Raw genomic sequence first — 14770 nt, forward strand, 5'->3', positions numbered from 1 at the left:
CTATTGCGCACAGTTTGAGTCATAACTCGACGTCATGTGGCTGCACGAAAAGCCTTGTTCAATGTGGTGGCACTGCTGTCATGGTTCCTCCGAGCCATAATCCATAGAGCAGTCATCCACTGCAGTAGTAGCCCTTGGGCGGCCTGAGCGAGGCATGTCATTGATAGTTCATGTCCCTCTGTATCTCCTCCATATTCGAACAACATGGCTTTGGTTCATTGCAAGATGCCTGAACACTTCCCTTGTTGAGAGCCCTTCCTGGCACAAAGTAATAATGTGGACGAGATCGAACCGCAGTATTGACCGTCCAGGTATGGTTGAACTACAGACAATATGAGCCATGTTGCTCCTTCCTGGTGGAATAACTGGAACTGATTGGCTGTCGGACCCCTCAGTCTAAGAGGAGCTGCTCATTGTATGGTTGTTTACATCTTTGGGTGGGTTTAGTGGCATCTCTGAACAGTCAAAGGGACTGTGTCTGCGATACAATATCAACAGTCAATGTATATCTTCACGAATTCTGGGAATCGGGGTGATGCAAAACTTTTTTTGATGTGTGTATTAACTGAAAAGGGCCCACAATTTATTAGCCATAATTTTAAAGAATTCTTTGCTTGGGAAGTGGTAGGACACATAACTATATCCAAGTACAGTCCACAAAATAATCCTTGGGAACATGTTATGAAGGAATTAGGACGACTGTTTAAAACATACTGTTCTATAAGGCACATCACCTGGGCACAACTAGTACTGGAATTTCCAGCAGTTCTTAATAAATTACTGGATTTGCCAAGAGGATTAGCTCCTGTAGAGATTATAAATAAAACCTTTATAGGATAGGCCTTGTTAAAATTGTTTACGTGGCGGAATTCACCGGTAATTGATGTCAAAAAGCTGCAACAGAAGTACACAAGAATCTGATTACACAGGCCCAAAAAAGAATCAGAGCTTTTAATGATAAGGCTATTAGGCCAAACTTACAAATAAATGATTTGGTATCAGTACATGATTTTCATCATAGCTCGAATTTATAGAAGGAAACAGGCAAATTTTTTCAGCTTTACACCAGTTCTTTTAAGGTTCAGAATATATCACATCCAAAAGCAGTATACCTTATCAACACTGAACAGGGCAAGGTAAATGATTAGACAATATAGATATGATTAAAAGATTTAAGGTCCCAGGAGAGTTTGTGCCCTTTGCAAAATCACTGGATTAACAACCACCAGACATACAAATTAAATTGTTTCCGTCTTCCTATCTCACTTTCCTAGGGGCAATTTCTATCTTCTTTGACTATTCTAATATCTTTTACTAATATTATATATTATACTATCACTTCTTCAGAAAATAGAACCACTAAAAAAAGATTGATCCAACACCTGTACATGTAGTGTTTAGTATGTATTAAATAATAGTTGCATTGGTATGTTTACAAAGACAGCCATGAGCTTAGTTAATAAACTTTACTATAAATTAACATTTCTAGGAAAATTATGAAGATGTGCAATGTACACATAACACACAAAAAGCCAAGAACAAGAATGATTTTAGCTCTGTTTTCATATGATTGTAATAGAAAGTGGAGGAAGTTCAACACCCCCCATTCGCTTCACCTGGTCATCCTAGGACCTCTGCCTCAAGGATGGCTACACCAATACCTTCACTCACATCAAACCTATTGACCACCAACAACAATACTTCCACTTTGACAGCTACCAATCACTGTGCACCAAGCAGTCCCTTCCACGCAGTCTAGCTGCCCATGAATGCCACACTTTTAGTGGTGAGCAGTCTCTCTCCAAATATGCCACAGATCTCACTGAGGCATCCAAAGACTGAAAATACTCAATCTTGTCCAGAAACAGACCTCCCTTGCCTTGTCTCACCAGTCATGTACCAGCCTCACATAAATGTATCCTTGTCCATCCCTGCTCCCAACCCCTTGCCTCATAGGTCATATGCCTGCAATAGGCCCAGATGCACTACCACCTAGCTGTCACTGGCATCTCTGCAGTGCTGCAACCACTGTGCTGCATTCTACATTGGCATGACAACTAACAAGCCATCTGTTCGCATGCATGCCCAATGGAAAACCGTGGCCAAGAGGCAGCTGGACAACCCAGTTGTTGAACATGCCATCCAAAACTATGTGCTCCAGAACCTGTGCCATTTACATTCTTCCCACCAACACCATCTTTTCTGAATTGCGCAGGTGTGAATCCTCCACACAACACTACATCTGTTCCTCTAATCCCCCTGGCCTCAACAATTGCTTCTGCCTGTCATCCACCTGCCTATCTCCTTCCCTGCTCCCATTCCAGTACTACAAATGCCTTCTACCACATCAATGAACCTACAAAGACCTTACCTCTCTCCCTCCCCTCCCCCTCTCCCTCCCCTCCCCCTCTCCCTCCTTCTTCCCAAGGCACAGCCACATGATGTTGTACTTAGCAACCCTACTGTGTCCCCACCCCAAAGTCCTGCACATTACGGTTGGAGGAAGGCAACGGCAAACCACCTCCACTAGGACCTTGCCTAGTAAGGCTGCACGGGTCTCCCGCGTCGCTCCCCTACACTCTGTAAAGGAGTATGGGACTCATCATCATAATCATCATCTCCTCATTAGTTACGTGGTCCATACATTTAATCTTCAGCATTCTTCTGTAGCACCACATTTCCAAAGCCTCTATTCTCTCCTTGTGTAAACTATTTATCGTCCATGTTTCACATCCATACATGGCTACACTCCATACAAATACTTTCAGAAAAGATTTCCTGACACTTAAATCTATACTCAATGTTAACAAATTTCTCTTTTTCAGAAACGCTTTCCTTGGCATTGCTAATCAACATTTTATACCTCTCTACCTCGACCATCATCAGTTATTTTGCTCCCCAAATAGCAAAACTCATATACTACTTTAATGTCTTATTTCCTAATATAATTCCCTCAGTATCACCTGATTTAATTCACCTACATTCAATTTATCCTCATTTTGCTTTTGTTGATGTTTATCTTACATCCTCCTTTCAAGATACTGTCCATTCTGTTCAGCTGCTCTTCCAGGTTCTTTGCTGTCTCTGACAGAATTACAATGTCATTGGCAAACCTCAAAAGTTTTTATTTCTTCTCCTTGGATTTTAATTCCTACTCCGAAATTTTCCTTTGTTTCCTTTACTGCTTGCTCAATATAAAGATTGAATAACATTGGGGCTAGGCTACAACACTGTATCACTCTCTTCCCAACCACTGCTTCCCTTCCATGCCACATGCTGCTCGAATCTTATAACTGCCATCTGGTTTCTGTACAAATTGTAAATAGCCTTTCGTTCCATGTATTTGACCCCTGCCACCTTCAGAATCTGAAAGAGAGTATTCCAGTAAACACTGTCAAAAGCTTTCTTTAAGTCTACAAATGCTAGGAACATAGGTTTGTCTTTACCTAATCTAGCTTCTAACATACTTAGTAGGGTCAGAATTGCCTCACATGTTCAAACATTTCTACGGAATCCAAACTGATCTTTCCCTAAGGTCGGCTTCTTTTTTCCATTCATTTGTAAAGAATTTGTGTTAGTATTTTGCAGCCATGATTTATTAAACTGACAGTTCGGTAATTTTCACACCTGTCAACACCAGCTTTCTCCGGGATTGGAATTATTATATTCTTCTTGAAGTCTGAGGGTATTGCGCCTGTCACATACAGCATGGTGGAGGTTTGTCAGGGATGGCTCTCCCAAGGCTATCAGTAGTTCTAATGGAATGTTGTCTACTCCTGGGAACTTGTTTCGACTCAGATCTTTTAGTGCTCTGTCAAATTCGTCATGCAGTATCATATCTCCCATTTCATCTTCATCTCGTCCTCTTCCATTTTCATAATATTGCCCTCCAGTACATCGCCCTTGTATAGACTCTCTATATACTCCCTCCATCTTTCTGCTTTCCCTTCTTTGCTTAGGACAGGCTTTCTGCCTGAGCTCTTGGTATTCATACAAGTGGTTCTCTTTCCTCCAAAGGTCTCTCTAATTTTCCTGTAGGCAGTATCTATCTAACACCTAGTGATATATGCCTCTACATCCTTACATTTGTCCTCTAGCCATCACTCCTTAGCCCTTTTGCACTTCCTGTAGATCTCATTTTTGAAATGTTTGTATTCCGTTTTGCCTGCTTCATTTAGTGCATTTTTATATTTCCTCCTTTCATCAATTATATTCAATATCTCTTCTGTTACCCAAGTATTTCTATTAGCCCTTGTCTTTTTACCTACTTGATCCTTGCTGCCTTCACTATTTCATCTCTCAAAGCTACCCATTTTTCCTCTATTGTATTTCTTTCCTCCGTTCTTGTCAATCATTCCCTAATGCTCTCTCTGAAACTCTCTACAACCTCTGGTTCTTTCAGTTTATCCAGGTCCCATCTCCTTACATTTCTACCTTTTTGCAGTTTCTTCAGTTTTAGTCTACAGTTCATAACCAATAAATTGTGGTCAGAGTCCACACACTGCCCTTGGAAATGTCTTACAATATAAAACCTGGTTCCTAAATCTCTGTCTTACCATTATATAATCTATCTGAAACCTTCCAGTGTCTCCAGGCCTATTACACACACACACACACACACACACACACACACACACACACACACACACACACACACACACATAATGGATGGAGCACTTCCTTTCGCACCGATCACCTGCCACCCTACCTAAAACCTCTTTCCTCATTACCTTAGCCAGCTTCATCCTGACCCACAACTTCTTCACTTTTGAAGGCTAGACATACCAACAATTAAAGGGAACAGCCACGGGTACCAGGATGGCTCCCTCGTACGCCAACCTATTCATGGGTCACTTAAAGGAAGCCTTCTTGGTTACCCAGGCCTGCCAACCCAAAGTTTGGTACAGATTTATTGACTACATCTTCATGATCTGGACTCACAGTGAAGAAGAACTCCAGAATTTCCTCTCCAACCTCAACTCCTTTGGTTCCATCAGATTCACCTGGTCCTACTCCAAATCCCATGCCACTTTCCTTGACGTTGACCTCCATCTGTCCAATGGCCAGCTTCACACGTCCCCCCACATCAAACCCACCAACAAGCAACAGTACCTCCATTATGACAGCTGGCACCCATTCCACATCAAACGGTCCCTTCCCTACAGCTTAGGTCTTCGTGGCAAATGAATCTGCTCCAGTCCGGAATCCCTGAACCATTACACCAACAACCTGATAACAGCTTTCGCATCCCGCAACTACCCTCCCGACCTGGTACAGAAGCAAATAACCAGAGCCACTTCCTCATCCCCTCAAACGCAGAACCTCCCACAGAAGAACCACAAAAGTGCCCCACTTGAGACAGGATACTTTCCGGGACTGGATCAGACTCTGAATGTGGCTCTCCAGCAGGGATACGACTTCCTCAAATCCTGCCCTGAAATGAGATCCATCCTTCATAAAATCCTCCCCACTCCACCAAGAGTGTCTTCCCGCTGTCCACCTAACCTTCATAACCTCTTAGTTCATCCCTACGAAATCCCCAAACCACCTTCCCTACTCTCTGGCTCCTACCCTTGTAATCGCCCCCGGTGTAAAACCTGTCCCATGCACCCTCCCACCACCACCTACTCCAGTCCTGTAACCCGGAAGGTGAACACGATCAAAGGCAGAGCCACGTGTGAAAGCACCCACGTGATTTACCAACTGACCTGCCTACACTGTGACGCATTCTATGTGGGAATGACCAGCAACAAACTGTCCATTTGCATGAATGGTCACAGGCAGACAGTGTTTGTTGGTAATGAGGATCACCCTGTGGCTAAACATGCCTTGGTGCACGGCCAGCACATCTTGGCACAGTGTTACAGCGTCCGGGTTATCTGGATACTTCCCACTAACACCAACATATCCGAACTCCGGAGATGGGAACTTGCCCTTCAATATATCCTCTCTTCCCGTTATCCACCAGGCCTCAATCTCCGCTAATTTCAAGTTGCTGCCACTCATACCCCACCTGTCATTCAACAACATCTTTGCCTCTGCACTTCCGCCTCGACTGACATCTCTGCCCAAACTCTTTGCCTTTGAATATGTCTGCTTGTGTCTGTATATGTGTGGATGGATATGTGTGTGTGTGCGCGAGTGTATACCCATCCTTTTTTCCCCCTAAGGTGAGTCTTTCCGCTCCCGAGATTGGAATGACTCCTTACCCTCTCCCTTAAAACCCACATCCTTTTGTCTTTCCCTCTCCGTCCCTCTTTCCTGACGAAGCAACCGTTGGTTGCGAAAGCTTGAATTCTGTGTGTAGGTTAGTGTTTGTTTGTGTGTCTATCGACCTGCCAGCGCTTTCTTTCTGTAACTTACCAAACGAAAGCGTTGGTATGTCGATAGAGACAATAACAAACACACACACACACACACACACACACACACACACACACACACACAAATTTCAAGCTCTTGCAACCCACGGTTGCTTCATCAGGAAAGAGGGAAGGAGAGAGAAAGACGAAAGGATATGGGTTTTAAGGGAGAGGGTAAGGAGTCATTCCAATCCCGGGAGCGGAAAGACCTACCTTAGGGGGAAAAAAGGATAGGTATACACTCGCGCGCGCGCGCACACACACACACACACACACACACACACACACACACACACACACAAGCAGACAAATTTCTGGCACGAGTATGAGTAGTTTGAAATTGCAATCATTTTTGTTGTTTTCTACTTCTAGTTTCCCTTAAGAAAGAAATGTTTAGAAACCAATGAATAATGGACAGGGAACTGTGGTTTTCTTTTTATCTTCTCCATATATTACGCATGCTCCAATTGTTAAATCTTTCAAAATTTGGTGTAATGATAATATTCTGCTTCCTCAGATGTTGTTAAATTAATTTCTGACTATGTTTTTCAATCAAACAACACTCATTTTTCTGGCAGACCTAGTGTAATATTAACTTTCATTTTCCATTTTTCTTATTTCCTGATATTTGAGTTTGCTGAAAACTGCTGCATTACATTGTAATTGGTTATTTAATGAGTGCCACACATGGGCATAATGGCGTGGGACAGACTGTACGGTTACAAATTAAAATAGCTACATGCCTGCAGTATTTTTACAGTTATGTTAGGACTGTCAACATTTAAGAACAGTGTATTAGTTCTAATCAAAGGATACATCATTGATGATAACGATGCAACACGTAACTTCTCCTGTAATTGCTGAACTTCTGAAGAATACTGTTTCATTCGGAGACGGACTGCTGATGAGAGAGATGCATAAAGGTGAGACGTCTTCTGCTCAAGACTTCGAGCAGTCAACTGTTCCATTATCTCCCTATACAACTTCTCACAATCCTCATGTTCTTTCAGCCTGCAACACAGAGAAAAATTCAAGAGAAATTCTCAACATACGAAGGTGATCATGCAGGGATACAAGTCAAGGGAGACACAGCTGGCATGGAAATGAGAGGAACCAATAAAAAGAGAAAGAATAAAGTAGTATCATGCACAGTTTCCCTTTCAACTTAATACTTGATAAAACAATATAATTTTTAGGAAAGAAAAGAAAACCTCAACTGCCTTGTCACTTTTTTTTAAAGAAGTTTGTGTCAATAAATATGTGTTTCTCTTTATTTTAAAGGTCTTAAATTCAGTAACTTCTAAATCCCATGTGTGGCCTTTAAATGGGTAAAGAACTTCATGAATAATCATTGGTGCATAATTAATACAAAAATTTATGAAGTAATAAGATTAGAATGGATTTTAAATTGAAAATATATATTATAAATAAGATACCTAAAAGCTTGTAATAATCATTCTTAATTAAATGACACATAGTACACAGCACAAAAACAAAACATCAACAATTGCTTGCTTTTAAAATTTCAGCAGCCCACTTGAGATTAATGTCAGTGACCAAACAAAGACTCAGAAGGATTCTGCTCTATGTTGCATGTTTGTTGCTGTGTGTTCGTTGGTATTACAGTTACTATAGGTTTATTTACTGATTATCACTTTTTATTTGTAGTTCTCTCAGTTGCTACATATTGTCATTTACGTCATTTAGAGATAGTGAATGGAGCAATGGACACTGAAAAATGGAGTGCCAAGTGGAGAAATGAGAACATCTCTGACTTATTCTTCTGTCTGAGTTCAATAGAGAGGTGAGAGCAGCGGAGGTAGCTAGAAACATTTGCAGCACTGTGAATGGAGATAATGGCATTGGATATAGCATGGCATGAAAAAGTTTTTCTCATTTACACTTGGACTGATCACCGTACAGGTCTGCTGAGTGCTGTTGGCACACAGGGTGCACTCTGCCCCTGTGAGGTCAACTGAGGAGCTACTTTATTGAGAAATAGCAGCACTGGCCAAGAAAACAGTGGCTGTGAGAGTGGTGTGCTGACCATATGCCCCTCTGTATCCATATCTGCTGACACCTTAGGGCTGAGGATGACATAGCGGCTTGTCGGTACTGTCGGGCCCGTCAAGGCCTGTTCAGGATGGTGATTTCTTTCTTTCTTTGTTTTTTACTCTACATATTAAGGAAGAAGATCATTTAAACACATTAATCCACAAAGGTGCATAACAGGGTACTCGACAACTGGCAAATGTGATGAACTGTGATCATTTTACCATTGTGAAACATTTGCACGCAATGGGAAAAGTTAAAAAAATCTGGTGTATGGGTACCACATGCTCTAAGCCAAAAATCACAAAAATCAGCAGATGGCCGTATGTGTATCTCTGTTTGCTCGTCATCAATTGGCTCATGAACACCACCAACCATTCCTACCCTATACCATTACTGATGACAAGAAGACCAGGAAGACAGCTGGAACTGATCTACTCCCTGATAATGAGTGCCCGCATTCTGCAAAAAGAAAACTATACAGGAGTTGGATTGGGAAGTCACTCCACATCCACCTTATTCACCTTACCTTGCCCCCTCAGATTTTCCACATTCTCCGCACTCTATCAAATAACCTTAAACAAACTTCCTTTCTGGATGAAAATGCACTCCGAACACGGCTCGACGAGTTATTCACCTCAAAACCACGTGATTTCTAAAATCGTGAAATCTAAACAAGAATATATTATTGATAACTGAAGTCTCTGTTATGAGTATCTGGTGCGAATATTAAACTTATACAAAAACGTTATGAACTTATGCACCAACCCAATACTTACATCAATACAAAATTGTATGCTAAAATACACTCTATATCATGCTGCAACGATCTAATATAGTTTTATGTCTGCATACGCAAATTATAGGGTGTACTCTTTCTGAATTTGTACATGGTCCAATACTGGAAAGACAGGCTTCAACTGCCACATACACTCCTGTTTGTTCATAGAGCTCTAGGTGGCATACCTGTTTTAGCTGAGGTGGACAAATTAGAAATGGCCATAAAGGAAGTCATAGAAAAACATTCCACTGGTTAACATTACAAACAGGTATGTAACTAGCATCTGTTCACAGTGGTGTGCACGAACTCGAACTGAAACCTTACTAAGTAATGTTAGTGCATCGACTGACCTACTCCGGTACTTTTTTGAGAGAAAGGCTCAATGGATATTTTACGCTAGACATTGCAAGAATACACAGCATCAATGCATATATGACAGTGTTAACATGTTTATGAGTATATAATTAAACCTTGTTGGTTCTCTGAAAAAAGGTTGCAATACATGGTACACATACAAATCAGACATTATGGTTTGGTGGAAAATGATCAGTCCAATAATTTGAGTTGCACTAATTGCACACCATACTCCTGTTTATCGTCATATGAGATTCTTTTTAACTGATAAAAATTTTCAGTACTCCAACATTCACATACTATATGATGCACACGTGCATTATCAGAAAAAGAGCACTTCAGGATCAGTCTCTTCATCATGCATAGACTGCAATAGCAGACTGCAGTAATGACATTGAGCACAGTTTCTGAATTGGTCAGTTGATGCACTATCATTACTTTGTTAATGTTTGGAGTAGATGCTACTAATATAACAGTCAGAAATGCTACATGCAGCAATGATTTTCTCCGACTTCTGCCTAAGGCAACTCGTAACTGGTAGAGTCCAGGCAAGAGTGTACGAAGCAAAAAGAGCTTGCTCGTAATGGTTCCCACACAATGGGATACAGACTAGCATCAGTGATAGAACACCCTGTTTTATTTCAAAATAAATAAACATCCAGTCACTGCATGTGTCAAAAAATCTAGCCCCTACTGGATGTCATATACTCTTAGTCTTCCAATGTCCTGAAGGGACAGAGAAAGGTATCTGCTGACCTTTATTCTCACTTGAAGTCAGAACCACAGAGACGAATCACCTTCGGATAAAGCTACACTGAAGCGCCAAAGTAACTAGTACAAGCATGCATATTCAAATACAGAGATATGTAAACAGATAGAATATGGCCCTGCAGTCAGCTTTGCCTATATAAGACAAGTGTCTCGCGGAGTTGTTAGATCGGTTACTGTCGCTACAATGGTAGGTTATCAAGATTTAAGTGAGTTCAAACGTGGTGTCCTAGTCAGCGCACAAGCGATGGGACACAGCATCTCTGAGATAGCCATGAACTGGGGATTTTCCTGTACGACCATATCAGAAATCCAGTAAAACGTCAAATCTCCGACACTGCTGTGACTGGTAAAAGATCCTGCAAGAACGGGACCACAAACTGAAGAGAATCGTTCAATGTGACAGAAGTGCAAGCTTTCCACAAATTGCTGCAGACTTCAATGCTGGGCCATCAACAAGTGTCAGCTTGCAAACCATTCAACGAAACATCATAAATATGGGCTGTCGGAGCCAAAGGCACACTCGTGAACCTTGATGACTGCACAACACAAAGCTTTACACCACACCTGGACCAGTCAACACTGACATTGGACTGTTAATGACTGGATACATGTTGCCTGGTCAGACAAATCTCGTTTCAAACTGTATCAAGTAGACGGACGTTTACCGGTATGGAGACAACCTGATGAATGCAAGGACTCTGCATGTCAGCAGGGGATTGTTCAAACTAATGAAGACTCTGTAATGGTGTGGGGCATGTGCAGCTGGAGTGATGTGGGACCCCTGATACATCTAGATACATCTCCGACAGGTGACACATAGGAAAGCATCCTGTCTGATCACCTGCATCCATTTATGTCCATTATGCATTCCAATGGACTTGGGCAATACCAGCAGGACAACACAACACCACAAACATCTCTAATTCCTACAGAGTGGCTCCAGCAACACTCTTCTGAGTTTAAACACTTCCACTGGCCACCAAACTCTCCAGACAGGAACACTATTGAACATATCTGGGATGCCTCGCAACATGCAGTTCAAAAGAGATCTCCACCCCCTTGTACGCATACAGACTTATGGACAGCCCTGTAGAATTCATGGTGTCAATTCCCTCCAGCACTACTTCGGACATTAGTCGAGTACATGCCACGTCATGCTGTGGCACTTCTGCATGCTCGTGGGGGCTCTGCATGATATTAGGCAGGTGTACCAGTTTCTTTGGCTCTTCAGTGTATATAGAAGAGGGGGAAAATAATAAAAAATAAAAAAAACAAGTCTCACATATGTTACACAATATGTTTGAGATTTATGAAGAATTACATAGATTATGATTATTATTTTTAATTGTATTTGTGTGCAAATATTAACTACCTACAAATTAAGTAGCAGTGTATTAAACAGTTGGGCTTGAGTGTGATAGTATAATTATGGTTACGGTAAAGCACTAAAGTTGTAAAGCATTACTGGGAAGACACTGCTGGCTAGCAGACTAAAACGGGCAGGTTCAGTAGGTTATTTACAAAAATTCTGTGTTTTTGTGCACATGTCACCCTTCCTTCACAAAGAGCAAATGTTGTGTTGTAAGAGGAAATGTTGTGTTGTAAGACCACTTGTTGAGTGTAAATGACTGCGGTAAGTGGATGTGGAGTTTCAGTGTTGTTAGTGTGTGTGTGTGTGTGTGTGTGTGTGTGTGTGTGTGTGTGTGTGTGTGTTTTGAGTTTACGGGTTTTCAACGCAAAGGTTGTCAGCACCTTACCTACATTAAATGAAACAGATGTGGATAAAATACCTAAAATTGTTGTACTAAAGTGAGGAGAAGACCTACAAAATGACATTCTTACCCTCACTCCCATCTCACTCATATTGATCAACACAATCACTTTATCTCACATGCTTTAAAACAATGGAGAAGGGTGAAAGGTGCTAGACATCAGATTAAAACAGAAGTAAAACTGCAGAATAACTAAAAGAAAGGCAAAGGAAAATGCAACTGACTGACCACTTACAAAGAAACATGGCTGAGCCAATCACCTTGTACACACATTAACATCATCTCTCCACAATTTTTGGAAACAGGTTAGACAACTCACAAAACCTTCATTTGAATGTCACTTAAAATAGAGTGCACATCTGCCATTGCCCTCTGGTCTGAAAATAAAAAAACAGTCTAGTAAAATGTAGTGCACAGTGAACTGTATGCCACAAGCACCACATATTGAAGAGTCGTTGCGCTGGAGCACGAAGCCATGTGTCAATAGGACTACAGCCTATGTAAAGACGAGTAAGAAGGACCTCATCCCGTCTTTGTGGTTGGGAGAGATGCGCCACGGTGACACAATGGGATTTTCTAGACTCCCCTTCCCATCAATGCATGACTCTGCACCTCAACAGTGAGGAGATAGCATGCAGAGGGATGGCAAACTGAAATAACTAAGGATCATGATGCACTTCCTTGGCTGCTACATCTGCCCTTTCATTCCCTGCAAAACCTTCATGCCATGGTACCCAGCAGAAAGACACCGCCTTCCCCTGCCATTGTAGTTGGAAGAGGGTGTCCTGAATATTCTGTACTACTTTCTTTGCTGGGTACAAGCATTGGAGAGAGTGAAGGGCAATCAGTGAATCAGAACAGACAGGAATTTAGCACCTGATGCACATCTCATCTGCTCCAGTGTCCGCAGGTTTGCATATAAGTCTGCATCTAAGATAATAAAGTCTTGAGGCAGTTGGATCTGTAGAACACAATCAGGGAAAGCAACAGAGCAACCAATGGAGTCCTCATTTTGACCCACCCATAAAAACAGCTAAACTGTCATAACATAATGTGTTAAAAACATGTGCAGGAGTGCAACCTCTCCTATACTGCACTAAATCTAAAATTACTCTGGGCCTCTGCAGTAACCATGTAGGCAAGCAGCTAAAACCTTGGATTTGGGGTTTCATCTGCCCCATACCAAGTGACTGCAGCACATGGTGCACACAGATCTGAAAAAGCCTTATTGCTCACAGACGATTAGCAAAAACGCATTCCAGAGGTGTAGGATCAACAGTATGGTACACAGTTGAAGTCAGAGCCACAAGGAACTTACATGCCTGATGCACCGTGAGAAACAACTGCCAGATTGTGAGTGGCAGCTCCCCACCTTCAGTGTAGAGAGTAGGTACGGGGCTGGTCCTGTAGGCAGCCAAGGCCAGCCAAATCCCCTCAAAGTGGATAGCGTCAATAATCTTCAGGTAGGAAGGCCTTGCTGATGCATACACTGTGCATCCATAGTCCAGCAGTGAATGCACAAAAGCTCTATACAACTGGAGCAGATGCACCCTGTCTGCTTCCCAATACTTGTGGATAAGGCACTTTGGTTTTCGCTTTCAGGTCTCTGAGGTGTCTTAACCACAACAGTTTTGAGTTCAAAATGAGGTCCAGATATCTCAATGAGTGTCTACAATGTAGACTGGTATCTTCATATGCACGTCAGGTAAATTAAAAATATGACGAGAATGATTAAAATGCATGCACATGTGCGTGCTCACACACACACACACACACACACACACACACACACACACACACGTATCTGCAGAAAACTGAAAACCCATCACTGCAGCCGACTCCTCTAATATCTGCAACTGATGAGACACTGTTGCCACACTGGAGGAGGAACAGAAAAGAGCAAAATCGTCCAATAATAAGGAGCATTGTATGCGACTCTGAACGGTAGACATGATACTGTTTATGGCTGTGGTAAAGAATATAACACTTAAAATATTGCCCTGAGACACACCATTCTCCTGCTCAAAACCATCAGACAGTGTGTCACCACCTCGGGACCTAAAAAACTTCTGTGGCATATGAACATAGGGAGATGGCCATTGATCCAGTTCTGCGAGAATGCTGTCTTCAATTACTACCATACACATTAATGATATCAAAAAATATTCTGATACGGTAATGTTTACGTAGGAAAGCCTGCTGAATAGCCACCTCTAGTAGTCAGGTTGTCGACAGTGGACCGTGATCTCCAGAATCCACACTCAGCATGGCTAAGGGGTTGCCTGGTCTCTAATACCCAGACCAGATGACAGCTAAACATTTGCTCCATGGTCTTTCCTATGCAGCTCATTAAGATGATACTCTGGTACCTACTGGGTATGTGCGTCCTTTCCTGGTTTGAGGAGAGGTATCAAAATGGCATCTCTCCATGAATTGCAGAAGTGACCTGTCTGCAATTTTAAATTCAAACATTCAAGGAGATTTTACTTTGACACTGCTGGCAAATGTTGAACCATGTATTACTGGATTCGGTTATGATCGGGTGCAGTATCATGAGCCTCAGACAGTGCTGATTCTAGCTCCCACATGCAGAAAGGGTGATTGTAACACTCAGAATTGTTGGATCTGAAGTCCAACTTGCCCTTCTCTACTGTCACACAGTAGCAGCAGAATGCCGG

General features: G+C 42.0%; 1 protein-coding gene across 2 annotated transcripts in view; it reads right to left on the reverse strand.

Moving 5' to 3' along the window:
- LOC126473295 (syntaxin-8) overlaps positions 1-14770 on the reverse strand; it is a 65859-nt gene that overhangs the window by 36002 nt on the left and 15087 nt on the right. For both annotated transcript variants that reach the window (XM_050100262.1, XM_050100263.1), the window contains exon 2: positions 7179-7373. In XM_050100262.1, coding sequence (XP_049956219.1) covers positions 7179-7373 — 195 coding nt within the window. The remainder of the gene's footprint in view (positions 1-7178; positions 7374-14770) is intronic.

The sequence above is a fragment of the Schistocerca serialis genome, chromosome 4 (genome assembly GCF_023864345.2).
Source record: "Schistocerca serialis cubense isolate TAMUIC-IGC-003099 chromosome 4, iqSchSeri2.2, whole genome shotgun sequence".
Lineage (NCBI taxonomy): Eukaryota > Metazoa > Arthropoda > Insecta > Orthoptera > Acrididae > Schistocerca > Schistocerca serialis.